This window comes from Artemia sp. Qi Xiang Cuo, chromosome 8 (genome assembly GCF_049724085.1).
Source record: "Artemia sp. Qi Xiang Cuo chromosome 8, ASM4972408v1, whole genome shotgun sequence".
In the NCBI taxonomy this organism is placed as follows: Eukaryota; Metazoa; Arthropoda; class Branchiopoda; order Anostraca; family Artemiidae; genus Artemia; species Artemia sp. Qi Xiang Cuo.
This window is the reverse complement of record NC_142801.1, coordinates 1,201,299-1,220,786: the sequence shown is the minus strand read 5'-3', so window position 1 is coordinate 1,220,786 and position 19,488 is coordinate 1,201,299. Positions and strand designations below refer to the sequence as shown.

The 19,488-nt window shown below is 36.5% G+C and overlaps 1 protein-coding gene across 1 annotated transcript in view; it reads right to left on the bottom strand.

Moving 5' to 3' along the window:
• The window catches only part of LOC148949055 (uncharacterized), a 120,153-nt gene that overhangs the window by 79,451 nt on the left and 21,214 nt on the right, over positions 1–19,488 (bottom strand). Inside the window, exon 4 of the mRNA XM_089092809.1 lies at positions 2,454–2,568. Coding sequence (XP_088948935.1) covers positions 2,454–2,568 — 115 coding nt within the window. The remainder of the gene's footprint in view (positions 1–2,453; positions 2,569–19,488) is intronic.

The following is a 19,488-nucleotide window of genomic DNA, read 5'->3' as shown; positions in this document are numbered from 1 at the left end:
AAGAAACAACAACATTCTCAATCAAAGGCAATTTCTTTCTTGAAGTCTGCGCCTGGATGCAGGATAAGAACATTTCCTTCAAGTAATTATGAAAATATTTGTAACTAAGTAAGAAGGTTATTCTTAAATTCACCTCTTGAATGTACAGTACAGATACTCCATTCAAGAAATGTGATTAAACACATTTTGAAACTACATGCTATTTGCATGCCTTTACTTTTCAACTTTCCAAATGAGTGGGGATTCCCCACCGGGTCCTACACATTGCAAAAAAGTGACCAGTACGAAAACTCCACGTTTTCAACCAGACTGGTTTCTTAGCTAAATCTTTGGAAACAGCCCAGCATCTATTTCTGACCGTTTAAGTTTTGATGTTAGTGTTGTCAGTCAAAAGCTATGACCTTGAGAAAAGAGCTTGAGAAAATTGCCTGATTATCGAAAAATGGGAAAAAACTCCTCCAAAAGTCGACAGGAATGCCCCCCTTTAGCGCTTTCTCGGTTTTGTTGAATAAAACATGCAAAGTCGACAAAGCTTTATTTCATTTTTTAAGGTTAATTTAGACGAGGTTACGTGCGCGCACGTAACTTCGTCTAAATGAACCTTAAAAAAATGAAATAAAGCTATGTCGACTTTGCATATCTCTCCTGATTGATCCCTAAAAAACCCCTCTCTCAAACCCCTTAAAGCTCTTTTAAAAGTTACAAAAACTACTTATTTAACACAACAATTTTGTTTTTAATGACCACCAAGTAAAGAAAAATCACACGGAATTAGGCAACTGAGTCTCTCAAACCTTGTAAAGCTCTTTTAAAAGATACAACAAATGACCACCAAGTAAAGAAAAACTACACGAAATCAGGCAACTGAGTCTCTCAACCACCGTAAAGCTCTTTTAAAAGATGCAAAAACTACTTATTTAACACAAAAATTTTGTTTTTAACGACCACCAAGTAAACAAAAAACTCACGGAAACAGGCAACTGAGTCTCTCAAACCCCTTAAAGCTCTTTTAAAAGATACAAAAACTACTTATTTAACACAAAAATTTCGTTTTTAATGAACACCAAGTAAACAAAAACCACACGGAAACAGGCAACTGAGTCTCTCAATCCCCTTAAAGCTCTTTTAAAAGATAGAAAAACTACTAATAAAACACAAAAAGATCGTTTTTAATGAACACCACTTAAAGAAAAACCACACAGAATCAGGCATCTGAGTCTCTCAAACCCCTTAAAGCAATTTTAAAAGATACAAAAACTACTTATTTAACACGAAAATTTTGTTTTTAATGACTACCATGTAAAGAAAAATCACATGGAATTAGGCAACTGAGTCTCTCAAACCCCGTAAAGCTCTTTTAAAAGATGCAAAAAGGGCAGATTTAACACAAAAATTTCGTTTTAAATGACCACAAAATAAACAAAAACCACATGGAAACAGGCAACTGAGTCTCTTAAACCTCTTAAAGCTCTTTTAAAAGATAGAAGAACTACATATTTAACAAAAAAAAGTAGTTGTTAATGACCACAACGTAAAGAAAAATCAAACGGAAATAGGCCAAATATAATATAAACCCCATTAAATATAAAATAAATTATACTTAACATTATATAATCACACAAAAATTTCGTTTTTACCGTAAACCAAGTACACATCATCCTCACAGAAATATGCAACTCAGACTCTGTATCGCCGGCAAGCTCTTTTATATATATATATATATATATATATATATATATATATATATATATATATATATATATATATATATATATATATATATATATATATATATATATATATATATATATATATGTATATAAGAAAGAAGGAAAAAGAATATATATTATGAGGACGGCTGAAATATTCAAATGCTAAGCGAATCGGACCAATTAGGAAGACAAGCTTCAATTAGTTTGTCAAATACGAGCACATTCATTCAATGAGGGAAGATTGGCAAAACCCTTTTTTTTAGCTTCCATTCCCAGAAAAATATTAGGTTTTCAGCAGATTTTGTAAAAAAAAAAAAAAAAAAAAAAAAAAAACATTGCATTGAGAGGGCAAACGGTTCCCTAATCTCTACCTACGCTATTGTTTGAAAACTTAATCTACACAGTAGGCTAAAAATTGCTTTCCGAGAAAACTTATTTTTAATGTCATATGAATGACTCTTTACGGGATCGGCTCAAATATCAATCCCATAAAAGTACACAATGTTTAATTCACCGATCTTAAATAATTTCTTTAAAATATTAAACAAAGTCTGTCTGGAGAGTGATTTTTAACCATGGATGCTCCCCCACTAATTTCAACTCTCGTTATTTCATGAATCATCCCCTCTAAATTAGACAAATTTTATAACAGACCAAGAAAGATAAATAAGACGCATAAGGCCGAAACTAATTTGATACTCGGATAAGGCGTAACTCCCCTTTCTACGTGATCTTAATTACCTGTAACCACGGAGAATCCATTAGCAAAGGGGGCAAAGCTTCTTTATCCCATTCGTAGCTTAGCGATCGGCCTCCATGACCCTTTCGCCCATATGTTTGAATGCTTCTCCACCTCCTAGAAAACAAGTTTCAAATGATTACAAAACGAAGGAAGGATATTTTTGCTACCTTAAGAGAAAGTATCGGGATCAGGGTAGAGAAAGACTAAGAATCAGGGTAGATCACAAGAGACTTAGCACCTTCCAATACTCGTAACTAAAAAACACTAGCGTCACAAAATAAAAGTAAACAGCGATACCCAGTAAAATAGAAATGGGGTAAACGTAGAAAATAAAACTAAAAGAAACCAAACAAGAAAGAAGGGGGGAAAAGGAGCAAGAGGGAGAGAGGGGGAGCTGGAGCGAGTAAGAGAGCAAGAGAAAAAAAGAGGCAGGGAAAAGGGAGGGGGCAAATATTGGGGTAAAGAGAGGGAGTCAGAGGGACAGGGACGAGAGAGGGGAAGAGTGAGATAGAGTGTAGAACCAATTCTACACAAAACTGGTTGTTTTGATTTTAAAGATTTATTGAATGCAGTTGTACGGTATTTCAACAACATAAGTTGGTACTTGTCTGTTAAGCGTAAGACACTCAAGAATTACGCTGTAAAACCGGTTTGCCTCTCTAGGATCGGTTATGATTTGCTTATTTTGAGTGAGAAAAACTATGACGTATGGATATTTTAGTTACATATTTAATATTTACAGGTGGTTTGGGGTTTGGTATTTACTATAATGCGTTCTGCGCAGCCTCCTTTCCACAATTCTTTGTCGTAGTTTCCATAGTTTTGTTTCTACAGTAATATATTATCATCATGTTTTGGTATATTTCATTAGGATTAACCTAACTTTACTTCTTGGGTGTGTTTCGTTTAACAGACAAGTACCCATAAGGTATGTAAATACCTTTTTCAGCAAAATCAAGTGATCACGCTGATTTCACAAATACCATGAAAAACCACCAGTATTATTGTACCATGGAATTTAAACATCTTTTTTGCAGCAGTAACAAGCAAGTTCTTACTGCTGCAATGAACAATGCATCTTTACGATAACTAGAAAAAGTACTTTTTACAATTTTGTTAAATCAGAGGTTACCGGTGGAATATTTTTTTTTGAAATACGTGCAACGTCGAAAATGACTCATAACACAGATAAGAGCAGGGGGAAGATGCCCGTTTCCCTGAAATCATAAGTTTTATTGAATTTCTTGACACTTTTTATTCAAATTGTCCAAAAAAATTTGAACTGTTATCATTGGCCCCACTCATTAAAAAAAAAATTATGTGTGTGTCTGCATCAGCGCCACACAGTTCCGAAAATCTCTTCATCGGTAGAGAATAAGTTTCGTTCTACTAGGGTTCTATAAGCAAGGCCGTATCCAGAGGGGGGGGGTTGAACCCCTCCCGAAATGTTTATTTGACTCGTAGAAGCGTAACAAAAATAGATATAAACAAATTTTGTATGCGTTTTTCGAGGTTATTTTGTGTAAACCCTCCCCCCCCCCCCGCGAAAAAAATATCTTTGAGTAAAACCCCCCAAAAAAATCCTGGGTACGGCCTTGGCTATAAGGAAATGCAACTTCAGCTCATGATTTGACCATACATCATCAAAATGCCCTTTTAAAGGAACGCCATAAATTTCACCTAAAAGAGCAAGAATTTTCAAATGTATTTTTGCAAAAAAAAGATGGATCTGCTCAAGCGAATCCCAGCTTCGTCTCATTCAAAGAGAAGTGGAAATTTGGTTTTTACCCCGCCGACAAGAGAAGCTATTATTAATATGGTAATTTATCACTGTCAACTTAAAGTGCGATACGTCATTACCACCGCATTAAGCGACAGGAGATCTTCAGTATGAACGTTCCTTTATTGGGTGTGACGTTGTATATTTCTGATGGATTTGAAATCATTCAGTTGGAAAATGGGCTTGCTTTTGTTTTTCTTCTTGAAATTTTGATTTTAAATATAATGTTTATTTGAATAAACTATTTACTTTCTGTTGCTATCTTGCTATAACTACAATAAAAATAATTTTTTTAGCCATATGTTCATTTGAATAAACTTTCTACTTTGTATTGCTGCACTAGCAGTAAAAAAAAGGGGACACAAATTCTGTATGCCCCCTCCCCAACATGACACCAAAAACAAGAATGAAGTTCAGAATTCAGGAATAGTCTAAATATATAGCGTACTTCTCTAATAATGAGCTACCCGAATTTTAAACAGATAACGTTTCTCGGTCCTTTTCTTGATTCCTCCCATTCCTTGGTAACTTCCAAAAAAGTTCTACGGGGGCTATAGGTTGTATAGTATTACCATTAGGACCAATGAAGATCATTAGGGTCTCAGAGAAAGGCATGACTTCCACGCATTCCCTTCAAAAGCTGTTTCCATTTTTGCTCTGTTCGGGTCCCTTGGAGACATGGGCTCTCCAAAAGACAAAAAAAAAAAAAAAAAACTAAAGTGCCATCAGACTTTCAGGCTTTCTTTTTAATAAACGTGCTGCAGATTCTTCGGGGGTTTATTTGAATGTTCTACAACAGGTTACACGAAGAAAGTAGGCTATTATAGGCTTATGTAAAATAAAAATTACAGAGGATTAATAATCAAAATTATTCGAACACTAGGATCATTAAAAGAAAGTGCGAAGCGTCACCAAGATCAGAAATTGTAACCTCTCATTTACCGTACGAGCACAATGCCCTTGAAACTCAAACTTGTCATGATCCTTGCACGCGAACAAAGGGGGAGGGAGATTCCTCCAAAGAAGGGCTAAAGAAACCCTAGAACAAATAGTGGCAAAGAAACTCATTCTTTCCATTTTGAACCCCCCAACAACTAGGAAATAATGCATTACTCCCGCTCAAAGGTGGTACATGTGCACTACTGCCCTGAACTATAATAAAAGCGTTTTCCTATTCTGTCGTCATTCAACTCATACAATACTGAACAGTCACGCTAGTAAATTTTTACCCCACACTAAAACTTCCAGATCTAAGAAAAACTGTCATTAAACCAATTTTATAGGCGCAAATGGTACAGCAGTAACTGGGACTGCATCTCTTCACTTGCCATGTGAGCTCGGTATTCTAGCGCGCAGTGAACAATATTGTGCTTGGAAACAACTCTGAGGACTGTGGTTCAAACCTGCACATCGTAATGCCTCCCTTAAGAAGCTATGGCCCTTTGGGCAAAGACGCTGGCCTGAGGTCTATGGTGTATTGACCTCAAGTGGCTTTGAACTACGATAACATATTAGCGCATGTCATACCTAGAAACCTTTTTTAAAATTTTTAAATTAAAACTTATTTTTTCCCTGTAGCCTTCCCTCTAATGGTGCTTTCAAACTACGCCACGGGACCTTTCACACTAGCATAACTTAAGACTTTAACTTATGTTATGTAATCTTATGTATGGAGCAAATTGTGTGCACAACTCAGGCAGTTCCAAGTAGACTCGAGCTGTACACATATAATTCTACGTTGTCTAGGTTTATCTACGTTATGGGAAAGCTAACATAAAAGCAACAAAATACAATTTCTTGACGAGCAGTTAATAAATTTCGAAAATAAATCAGTAAACGTTTCCTAGCTTAGCTCGCCATCTCTGTTCAACATTTTTTTTTTTTTTTTTTGAATATTTTCCTCATAATGATTGTGACAACCTTAGACAATGATTATGATGGCTTTACGGATTTTACAATCTATACTCTATGTAACGTAACTTAACTATTTCGCATGGAGTTGCGTACATAGTGTGATAGTCGCTTAATTTACTTTAGCACATAGCAAGACAAAAATAAGTGAGACTTTGAATAATATAAATTCTTTAAACTTCAACTATTTGAGGGCATGACACGAAATTTAGCGCTTAAGGGCTTAATTAACAAAAAACACCCGCAATATAAATTCCTGATGCCCGAAAGCACCCAGACTTCCAATTTAGTACACTTAAACTTAATTACGGCAATAAACATTTAAAAGAAATCGGTCTCATTACACTCAGACGAATTGCCCAAATTGCTGCAAAACCATCCATGTGGCACAGTTTAAATAAATTATTGCCCCCATTTAGGTAATTGATCCTTTGTATTTTAAATTGCCACAGGGTGGCCACAATACAATTAAGTACATCAAATCGGTTATATACGTTGGATAGAAACAAAGCTTTGTGATATAATTCATTTTTTCGTTCTATTTTAATAGTGAAAGCACAAAATCTCAGGAATTAAAAAAGGCCCTACCAGAAAAAAAAACAAAAATCTTAATAAAGGTGGAAGAAGAAATCAAAAAAAACCTTGAAAGAAGATGACAAGAAAAGGATTCTCTTTTAAAAAAAATTAGAACTTTCATTGAATTATAAATGATTATAAATTTAAAATTGAATTTTGAATTTCAAAAAATTCTAATAAACTTTGATAAAATAAAGTCAAATAATTTGAAGAATAAATTGTACAAAAAAATGTGATAAGCATCATTCTTTTTTACTTTCTTCTTCGTCTAATCTTCTTCTTGTTTCAAGAGACTCATGAATAGATCTTTCGGGCAAATATTTGATTGATTGTATCCTTAATTGTGTATCCATGTAACATTTGTAGATTTATTAGATTGCGTACAGGCCTACACGAAGCACCAAAAGACAACAGTGGGACAATTAGGATATTCTTACTCTTATTTACCAAGTTGTGTTGAGGTCCGATAACCCATCTTGTCCCGTGACGAGAATTTAGGAACGTTCCCTTCAGCAGAGGTCGTACTGTATCAAAAACACATATGTTGAATCCTCCGAAGAAATGTCCGAAGAAAATGTTACATTTCTCCGAAGAAATGTAATAGGTATGTTAAACTTGTAGATGGGGTACGTGCTTATTGAGGCAGTCCTTCCCCATCTTATCTCCATTAGATAGATCATAAAAATTGCTTTAGCTCGGACCCCGAAATACGGCACTGTACTATAGGTCTGATTGTGGTTCTGACAACGTCAGAACGTCAAAAGTTTGTTCTATTGTCAGTAAGGCAAATTGTTGGGCAGAACTTTCAGAGGAAGTTAAATGGCAAAAGACCCACTTTGTCAAGAATTCTATAATTCACAAGTAAAATTCAAAACGTGCCGACTCTTCTCAGTGACAGGAGTAACCAAAATTCCGATTGGGGTTAAAATGATCAGAGTAAATGTGGCTACGGGGGATAAAAACAAGATTTAACCGTAGTTCAACTACAGTCACCTAAATCCCAAGATCCGTATGCAACTCACTGCAATACACTAGATTGCGTTAGAGTGGATGGTGTTAGGAAAATAGGACTTAGAGGAACCCCGAAAGCCATGTTCACCCTCCTTTCAACCATATTGGTTGATGAGAGTCAAAATGATCTGCAATATGATCTGCAATATGATCAGTATGACTTGATTGATAGTCCATTTAATCGCTAATTGTTCTATTTTGACAGAAGCAGGTGAACAAAAATAAGGCTGTCACGTCATCCCTTCCTCAGTTTAACCCTTGCAGATTTAAAACCATAAATACTACTAATAATAAGGAAATCGACTGGGGAACAGTTCTTGCTAATGTGAATATTTTTCAGAACCCCAGGAACACTTGTGAAAAATACACTTAATGATCAATGTGTTTAGAGGACAATATGTTCAATTCACGTTCAGGTCGCTTGCGCCATACATGGAGGAAGTGTGAAACAATGAACAGTTCTTGAAACCATAAGAATTTTAATATTCAAATTATATTCGAAATTCCTGCAGAAAAACTTAACAGCAATTTGTATATGAAAATTTTAATCGAATTGCTACTAAAATTCCAGCACGTTTTTTTTATATCGAACCTCCGAAAAAGTATAATTGATAGGCGAAACTAAAACTACTTTTTTATCGATTTGTCACAATTCAAAAATTCAAACCTGTCAAAGAATAAAACCAATTTTTTTTCGCTGAGATTTCTTCCACATTTCCTCTCTGACTCTTAACCAACGTGTTCCAGTGTACGAACATAGTGAGGCAAGACCCTAACAATATGAAAAAATGCAAATCCAACGTCACATTTGCACAGAGGTCTGATCCTTAAGAGGAGGGTATTTTTTCTAAGAAGGAGGGGGTAGAAAAGATAAAACGGTTTATTTTAGGTAATAATTTTGAGGGGCGTCCGGAACGATCAGTGGGAGAGAATCCCTTCCCCAATGTACAGGTATGTCGAACATGATAGCAAATTAAGCCTAGTTTAAATCTCTGCGTTTTCCGGTTTGACCTTGTCCTTGTCAAACACCTTGTCCATTAAAGACTGACAGACAAGTGCAAAAGACAACAAACAACCGCGAATCAAACAGATCAATCAGAATAAATGTCTTGAGAGGATATGGTGTAATTCGATATTTGAATAATACTCTCACAGGAATATCTACATAAGCTATTAGAATTAACATAAGACGAAGATTTAGAGTCATTTACTTATAGAACAAGCGATATTTTGAATTTTTAAATCAACATACTTCGGATAACATTGTGGCAAGGATTTTTTTTTACTTTTCCGCTTTCAGGGGATAGGAAAAGACGTGCAAAACGCAATGATGTGGAAAAATTGATAATTTCGGGGGTAGGATTTAATCAAGTTGCCCATTAGATACAAAGATATAAGAAAACAACGGGAAATTTTACACCTAAGCATATCCCCTTGGAAAATTTTACGGCAAGAGAGTTAAAGTCTAGATAAAGTCTTATATATGACTATATCCTTCGAAAAATGTATTTGAAAAGACCAAAAGATTGCCCCACTTCAAAAATTGTATACACCACGTAAGACCGTATCACGAGGGGGGGGGGTTGAAATCATATAGCTAAGGCCGTAGCCAGGGGGTAGAGGGCTTGACACCCCCCCCCCCGAAACGTTTGTCTGACTCGTAAAAACGTAAAAAAATGGACATAAACAAATTTTGTATGCGTTTTTGAGGTTTTTTTGTGTACCCCCCCCCCACAAAAAAAAATTGAGTAAAACCCCTCCGAAAAAAAATCCTGGGTACGGTCTTGCACGTAACAAACATGCATATAAACAAATTTTGATACGTTTTTCGACGTTTTTTTATACCCCCCTCCCCCCAAAAAAGTAACGGTCTGAACAAAAATCCAGAGCACAGCCTTGACAACACGTCACATGTGCCATCCGTGAAGTGCGGCACAAGTGACGTTACAAAGCCTAAACGAGGTGGCGGAGTGGAAGATCGCTAGGAAAATACTGAACTGGTTCCTAATGACAGCTTATCTACTTTACCAATGAGTAATATAGTTTTATATCATGTTCAGCTTTTTTACAGATGTGTCTGATACCATAGTATGTAAAAACCACTATTAGCTTGGGCGCCAGACACCTATAATGTCACAACTAGATGATCAAAAAGACACAGTCAGTTTGACAATAGTTTCCGACTATATCGACTACGCTGAATCTGAATATGGGTGGTGGCAAAGCTGGAGGTGACGGCTTGACCTTCTAAAATCCAAAAAACACCCTTTTTGGCCTATAAAATGTGTACATACTGTTTATTTTTTTTTAAGGTTGTACCACTCCAATTTAGTTGCATGGCATCTCATATTATTCTTAATATGGTCGTCTCTTAGAAAATGTTTGTTTTTTTCCGATACCTTGTATAGTCCCGGAGCTATAGGCTAATATTTAATAATTTTCCCTGAAAATCTCAAAATTCAAATGTTTATTTCAAGGTAAAGCACGTATCTCGTAACTTAATATATTTTTAGGATTTTTCATCTTTTACCAGAATTTACCTTGGATTTAGAATTGAGCTTCACATTGCCGAACATTTCCAAGCTCCAGCTGTTTGTTGAAGCTGCACAGAATTTTTTTTTAAGTATAAGCCAAAATTGTATGCGAAAATGTATCTTTGCCAAATTGTCATATGACACAATATTGTACGCTAGAATTTAGTGTAGATTCCAAATATCAACGTTAATTTTCAACCCAATATTAAGTTCGTTTGTTATAGGCTCATTACTTATTTGTAGGCCTATTTTTTTTTTTTAATGGTACAGCGAGACATGTTTATATGCTAAATTTTGACGCCATGTTGACTTGGTCATCGTGTTTCAACTTTAGTTGCTATATACTATTTAATTTGCTATAAGCTCTGATTTTCTTGAAGTACTGTACATCTATATAAAAATACTTGTATTTTTATTAAAATACTTGTATAAAAATACTATTGGGTTGAAATTAATTGAGTAAAAATACAAGTCAAGCCTGTCAAAATACAGTTCCCGCGCATCCCAACGGTTTTCCCCCAACATACGAAAAAAATCCCGCTAACCCTCGTCTGAATCGTCGCTGTCGGCACCACATCGCCCACCACATGCGCAAAGAATGTCGCATGGATTTATCCCCAAACAAGGGCACTTTTTACCGCACACAGTTTTACAGTAACAAAATGTTGAAGCCTTGTTGACAGATGGGGGCCAGGGGGTCAGCGCTGAAGTCACTGGACTGACTCCTAGAATGTCGTGATGGGTCCAGCCAAACTCAAGTGGGTTGAAGACACAGGGCTTAGGAATCACAGCCTGAAGAATAATGCTCCACTGAAGTATAGCTCTCTTGACGTTATATACGAAAGAACCATCTGTTGGGGGCAAGCTGTTCAAGTTCTTTTTTTCTGGGAAATAAATTAATTCGGAGGTCATTGAGAGAATCAAATTCGGACTGTTTTTTGCTATATACCGATACAACCAATTTCGTACAGATACGCAAGATTTCGGGCTCGTACATAATGATGTTTCGGATATCACTCCTCACTTTCAGTGTAAGATCAGCTTTGATTCAAGAATCAAATTTCTTGAATGAGCTGTGATTTAACAGCAGATGTAGCAAATGTTTTTTTGCCCTTCGAGAAGAAAAAACTGACCGTATCACATCCACTAATGCAATGTAGCAGCCCTATTGACTCTACAACAGCCCACGATGTTCTGTTCACAATTGTATGGATCGGAAAGACTTTGTCACGGAACTGAACGTAGAGCTTGGGTTCATAGCCCGGGTCACACATGCAAAGGAATATTTCGCGATAGTTTTGTAATAGAATGACCACAATGTCTGTATCATTCGCTTCAACAATTACTTGGGAACATCCATTTCTGTAGCATTCGGTAAGATAGAGAGCTACACGCGTGTCTGCTTCTTCATGTGTGCTGTACAAGGTAGCTTCGTAGTTCGGGTTTGGATCTAATGTCGTTTTGGATGGGACCAGTTTTAGGACCTTCATTCTGTCACTGAATCCGCCAGAGAGGTAAATGGTAAATCTTAATTCAGAAAGACAGACATGGCTCCACAATTCAAAAATACATTCGATAAGTCTTGACTTACTCTCTGACTGCATAAGCACGATATCCCAGTTTTCTAGCACCCTGCTCTTCGTAACGATAAAACTCTTCGTCACTGTATTTCCTCTCCGCTCATGACATCCACTACTGTCTTTTAGAACAATAGGATGCCCGGACAAGTTTGCAAGGCCAAACACTCCGTCATACCGATCAGCTACAATATGCAGCTCAGTTGTAGATTTTGGGAGTCGAGTTAATTGCCGTGCAAGGATTTGTTTATAAAATTCCTCAACGGGTTAGGTTTTGTCTGGCACTTTCGACCGGATTAACGGCATGAAATCTACCACCACACCAGTTCCCGTGACCGTGTTAATCGGTACTTCACCAGGGCCAACTTTCTAAACTTGCAGAGGTACGAATGAACTCGAGAAAACTTGACTTCATACCCGATCGAAGTTTAATACGTTCACCAGCTCCTGCGTAAAATATTGCTGGGGCGTAGGGCAAAAGTTCATGCGGCATGATCTTACTTAGCATGTCAAGCGTAGATTTTTGACTAGTGCCAACAGTAACCAAAATCCTTTTAACAGCTTCCAATTCAGCATGAACGCTGCTACCGGTCTTGGTTGTCGAGCGTTTGGCCTGTTTTGTTTCGCAATCCATAGTCTTTACTTTAACCTTGGAAAAGGGGTTGGGTTTTCCATCGAAGTACGCTTCCAATGCTTTTAAACCACTAGCCCCTGCACCCAGGAGGCTCTTTGCCACTGTCTCATCAGCGACTTGATTTGAAATGATATTCACCAATGATTCCTCATCACATGTAAACGGATCAAGATGGTCTTCGACAACAGAGACCACGCTAATGACAAGGTTTTCTTGGCGCTTCTCAAAGGCTCCATTTTTTCTTCCTTCACCGTCAAATTCACTCATGCTCTCAATTCCGGCAAGTCGACAAAGGGCAGAGGAAACCTCAGCACAGAATGGTATGGTGGTAGTCCACTTGGCAACTCCCATTGAGCTCAGTGTGATTCCCTTTATTCCTCCCTTTTGTTTTGATTCAAGGTTGAGTGTGGATTCCAGTGCATGATCTGGGGAAACACAATTCATCTTGCAATTTTTCCGCTTCACGTTGAATAGTCCTTTGACAAAGATATCATGCAAGCTAGGTGGTAAGGTTTTCATGTCACTCAAATACTGGAGTAGACATGCAGTATACTTATAATGCCCTGCGGCTGTCACATACGGCAACATGAGGGTTGCACCCATAATATGACCTTCCCAGTCTCCCCCACGCTCTGCCATCAGGAACTGGAGAAGAATGAGCACAAGATTCATATACTCCATCCACAACTTAGCTGTAAGGCTTTGGTCACGCGACTTGTTGAACTCGTTCATCAAAGGCTTCATAGATTCCAAGTGTTTGTCTAGGTTGTCGAATGAGCCTCCGCAATTCATGAACGCAGACATCAAATCTGACAGCTCATCAAAAGTACTTGTTTCTTCGTCTGATTCAATGTAATACTGTTCAAGAGCATTCCAATATACTCTGTACAAGGCCTCTACTACGATGATGTGAGCCTGCATACACCTGTAATAGGGTTTTCCAGTCATAGCTTTTTTCGCAGTTCCAGGGAGTGAAATGCCAGCCTTACTAAAGATTTCCTCAAGCCCCGAGCCTTTCATGAGGTACCCAATCACATTCAGTTTCCCAATCACATGAGGTACCAATAATACTCAGTTTCTGTTCACTCATTTCCAGCAATCTGAAAGTTATTTAGCCTACCTGTCCATGACATTACACAGTTACATAAGGCAGGCATTAGGCGTCGTTCAGTTCCTATTCTTAGCTCTAACCTCTAACAGTACAGCTTCTCAATCACACTACCAACCTCAAGTTTAATCAGCAACAGAGTTCACAAAATTTTTTCTTTCACGAAAGCTCTTTTTATCATTTTCGTCTTCTTGTTCCTACAAAATGCGTACCTGCGAAATTTGATCTCAAGATGGAGTAGTAAAACAATTAACCTATAACAACTGAAGTTGATATTTGGTTGAAAAGTAAAGTTCATATTCAGATTTGGCGTTAAACTCTAGCATAAAAGATGTGTCATATCATCATTTTGGAAAAATGTATTTTTGTATATACATTTTGACGTATACTTTTTCAAAAAATTCTAGACGGCTTCACCGAACATTTGAAACTTTGAACTCTACGGCACTGTGAAGCTAAATAGTCAAAGTAAATTCTGGAAAAGGATGAAATATCCAAAAATTATAGAAAGGTCCAAGATACGTGGTTTAGCGGAAAATGAACCTTTGAATTTTTAGATTTTCGGGGAAAATCAATAAATATTAGCCTATAGCTCCTGGGCTATACGAGATATCGGAAAAAATCGAACATATTCTATGAGAGGACTATGTCAGGAACAAAATGAGATGTCACGCCACTACATCGGAGTGGTAAAACCTTAGAAAAAAATAAACAGTCTGTACACGTTTTATAGGCCTAAAAAGAGTCTTTTTTTGCTTTTACAAGGTCAAGCCGTGATCTCCAGCTTTGCCACCACCCATATTCAGATTCAGCGTGGTCGATATAGTCGGAAACTGTTGTCAAACTGACTGTGTTTTTCTGATCACCTCAACTCAGAAATAAGCGAGATACGCTTTAGTGGCGCCCGGACTATATCATAATCAAATAAGGAAGTAATCTGTATCTTATCTCTGCATTATTGAGCATGATATTTGCAATGACCAGTGCGTTTTTTCAACTCTGAACTGAAATCGAAGAAAAAAAATAGCTGCTTAAATCCAGATCACAGTAGACAGAATATACAGATAATAGACAGATAATATATGAACTGTGATCCAGATTAGTTCGGTAATGAGACAGTAAAGCTATTGCTGATTATGAGGAGTTATCCGAGGAAATAAAAAGAGCATTTATTTTAAAGAATCAAAATCGAGTCATCTGACTGTAAGCCCGTTTTCAGGGGCTCTCTTCAGAGAAATGACATCGCTTGATTTCTTCAATTCCGAACGATTGTATAGTGAGATTAAAGTCGATATTAAAGTTTTTAAAGTCGAAACTATTTAAATAGTAAAAGGATCAAAACTTTCGTCAAAGGGACAGGTACATTAAAAATGCGTATTTTTTGCCGAAATACTATAGTTAAAATAACTGATTTTTAACAGAAAAAAAATATTAACAGGAAAAAAATATAAGACAGTCGTGAAATATAACTGATATCCTATTTCATGAAGCTATATAATTTCATTCTAATGTTAGATAATCACTTGGGAATATTTCATGAGATTTAAGGTACTTTTGCTTGTAATTTTACAACGGCTTACATTTATTAATAACTGTGCATGGATTTGGACATTTCAATTTGGTTGTCTGTTTGTCCTAGGTAGCTGGATAGATGATTAAGGTCAAGACCTTGTTCAAGTGCCTTTTTATCTCAATTGCTACAGTAGGAAACAGTTCTTTTCTTTTTTCCTTTTTGTCTAACCAATTAATTACCTCTAACACATTATATATATATATATATATATATATATATATATATATATATATATATACACACACATATATATACATATATACATACATATATACATACATATATATATACTATATATATACACACACACACACACACACACACACACACACACACACACACACACACATACATATATATACATACATATATATATACACACACACACACACACACACACACACACTATATATATATATATATATATATACATGATACACACACACACACACACACACACACACACACACACACACACACACACACACACACACATATATATATATATATATATATATATATATATATATATATATATATATATATATATATATATATATATATATATATATATATATATACATACGTATGTGTTTGTGTGTATATATGGTACCAAAACACTGTCACCAAAGCCAATTCACAAAAACATCTGGAAGAGAGAAAGAAATTTTTCAATTTCTTTTTAATGATGATAAGAAATAAATATTTTAAAAAATCTAAGGAGAAATTTTGATGTTTTTCCCGAAAATACTTAAATCGATAATTTCGAAATATAGAGGGCAAATACTACCACTTTCAATTGGCGCCCTGAACAAATGGATAAAAATAGAATTAGACCAAAGAGGTCTTCCGCCTCTTTGGTTTCAACACTAAATTGTGTCAATAGGGCTTCTGACATCCATAAAAGTCAGGGATACGAAAAATTACCTTGCTTTCTGACAACCCACCCAGTGTGGAACGGAAAGCATGAAAAACGAGCCACAGTGGAAAGAAATCTACGGCTGAAATAAACATGTCAATTGTGTCAGCAACCGTAGAAATTCTGTGAAAACCAAGTGTAAAAATCACATCAGTTCTGCTTCATCAAAGTACCCCATAAATTACGCTTAGATGTGGGCGGTTAGAGAGCACCTGGAGCATAAACTTTCAGTCTTCTATTCTTGCTTCGAGATACAAATATGAGAGTAAGATCTATTCTGATCAGCATCAGAGCATTAATCTTAGTTGCAGGGATTTTTCAAATATTATGTCTTTGAACGAAAAAAATATTTAGAATTTCACTAGAAAACAAGTAATCCACGCCAAGAATCAATGAACAATGGCGTAATTTTGTCGAAATTCTGGGAGGGGGAGGTTAGAGCCAATTTTCCCAAATCAAGTGAAAAGGACAGTGAAAACTGAAAAATGAGCCATATCAAACAGTTCATGGTAACGAGTATTTTTTAGGATGTTTAAAGATTCGTTAAACTTATGAATTAACTCGCTTTGCAAAGATTTTTTTTTTTGGGGGGGGGGGTTAACATACGAAATTTTTTAAGAGACATATGTGTGTGAAGATTGGTCTTTCGGCGTGATTTTTATTTTGAAGGAAATATGACGGGCCTACAGCCAAAGAGCGTATCTCATTGTAATAAGGCTCGAAAACCAGTTTAAGCCTTACTCGGTCTTTCCATTGTTACCTTGAGATTCTTCCTAAATGATATTTTACCTCCTTTTTGAGGAGGCTAACTTGGTATTAATGAGGCTCCGAAAAATATTCGGACCTTAAATACTTCGAGGCATATATTAGACTTTAGGAGAGGTGGGGAGAATGCTTTAGGTTAAATTTTAGGGATTTTTTTTGCTTGAAAGAATGGCGGCTAAAATTTATTCATAATTTTAATATATAATTTTGCTAATTCGTTTGCGAATAATGGATGAGTGCCTCATCTTTATGAATCATGTTCGTTCCATTTCTGCCAAGATTACTCGTAGCATCGGATTGACAAGAAAACTAGAGCATATTTCCCCGGCTAATATCTTAAGGACACAATATTCCTCTCTTATGCATACGCATCTTGTATACTGTATGACCTTCTACGTTCGTAGTTAATGTACGTTAGTTGAGTACTTCGAAATAAAGTTGCTAAGGTGCCGACTGTTCAAGATATGCGTTCTTCAGTCAGATCCAATCATTATGAACTTAAAATATTACACATTTCTAGTCTGGTGAAATTCTATAATGCTCTATGTTTAAGTACCAAAATAATTTGCTGCATAAGTACTTTAGAGGTATTTTTTTTTTGCCGGTTTCAAGGGTTTGCGAGTTTAATATAAGGAGTTAAAGTAAGTTTAGAAATCCTAGAGTAGTAACTATTTGAGCAAAGCTTTCTGTGGGTCAGGTTTACCGAAGTGCATGGAATGGTTTGCCGCGGAATATTGTACAGAAATCAAACCCAAGGAAGTTCTGGTGGTTCTTGAATTACCACTGTTTTAGGGTTTATGAAAAGAGTGGCTGATAGGTTTTCAGATTTCTTTATTTATTAGATTAATCAAATTGCTTTTTTTTGTTTGATGGATTGATGATGGGATGGCCCATAAAATCTCTTGAAAGGGATGAAAATCCCTTAATGAAAACAACATCATCAGATTCAGCGTATCGGAGAACACTGTTGTAGAGGTTTCAAGCTTCTATCTGCAAAAATGTAGAATTTTGTATTCTTTACCAGAAGAAAGGTCACGGATGCGTGTTTATTTATTATTTTTTTTCAGGGGTGATTGTATCAATCCAGAGGTCCTAAAATATCGGGGGAGGGCTCATTCGAATGAAAATTAAAAGTTCTAGTGCCCTTTTTAAGTGACAAAAAAAAATTGGAGGGCAACTAGGCTTCCTCCCCGGCCCCTTTTTTCTCAAAATCGTTTGATCAAAATTTTTGAGATAGTCATTTTGATATTCATATTTGTGAAGCCCAATAACTATGCCTTCGGGTATAACATGACCCCCCCCCGCACAGCCCCAGGGAAAAGGTTTTTAAGTTATAAATTTGCCCATTGTTTGCGCATAGTATTTGTTATTGGGATGTATGCATACATTTTCGGAGGCGGGGGGGGCAAATTCTCTGCTGGGAGTCTTTCCACGGGGAGGGTTTACAGGGAGTGAACTTGTTAGGGGAAATTACACACTGGGGGAATTTGCCCAAATACTTGTACAAAATTATTTTTATGTCTTGCTTTCTCTTTTCCGTCTCAATTTTGCGCGCGGAGTGGTTAAATTGTCCGGGGTAAATTTTCACCGGGATTGAATTGTCTAGAGGATATTTCTCCGTGGAGGTGGGGCTAGATTTCCTGGTATTATTTAAAAAACGATCAGAAATTAAATAAAATAAGCAAGTTTTTTTTCAACTGAAATTAAGGAGCAACATTAAAACTTAAAACGAACAGAAATTATTACGTATATAAAGGGGGTTGCCCCATCCTGAATACCACGATCTTTACGCTAAAGTTTGAATTTTGTCCCAATTATTTAAAAATGACTCTTGAAACACAAGGGCCGTTTAATTAGAACAATAAGACGCTTTTTCAAAAGTACTAAAAAAGTTTAGCATAAAGAGCGAGGTGTTAAGGAGGGGGCAACCATCTTTATATATGTCATATTTTCTGTTCGTTGTAAATTTTAATGTTGTTCCTTACTTTCAGCTGATAAAACTTGTTTTTTTTATATTTAATAGCACCATAAAGGCAAAGATATACTAAAGGAAACTGACCCGTTATTGTAGATCCTTGGAATTGGGATGCTACCATTTCACCTAACCGTCACAAGCACTAAACGTCATTTCGTCGACAAGGAAAATCCGTCAGGACATCGACAGTCACAGTCGCTACCCGTCAGAACGTCGACAGTCATGACATCGACACGGCAGTTCATTGACAGTCACAATCGCTACCCGTCAGAACGTCGACAGTCATAACATTGACACATGAATTAAGACTGTCGATGTTATGACTGTCGACGTTCTGACGGGTAGCGATTGTGACTGTCGATGTCCTGACGGATTTTTTGTCGATGTTATGACGGATTTTGTTGATGTCCTGACGGTAGTGGTCCTGACGTGTCGATGTCCTGGCGCCTTCACCTTGAATTATGCAGACTTATATCTTAGGTTTGACAAGATTTTTGAAGAAGCTAAATTTTAGCAGGGAGGGGGAGAGAAATGAGGTCTGGGGAAGGCAAACCTAGGTTTAGGAGGGACAGTTGCCACCTGCCCCATAGCAAATTACCCCCGTCAATAAGTACGCCCCACTATATCGGTAGTTCAAAATCATAGGAGGCTTACTGGACAAAGTGTTAGAA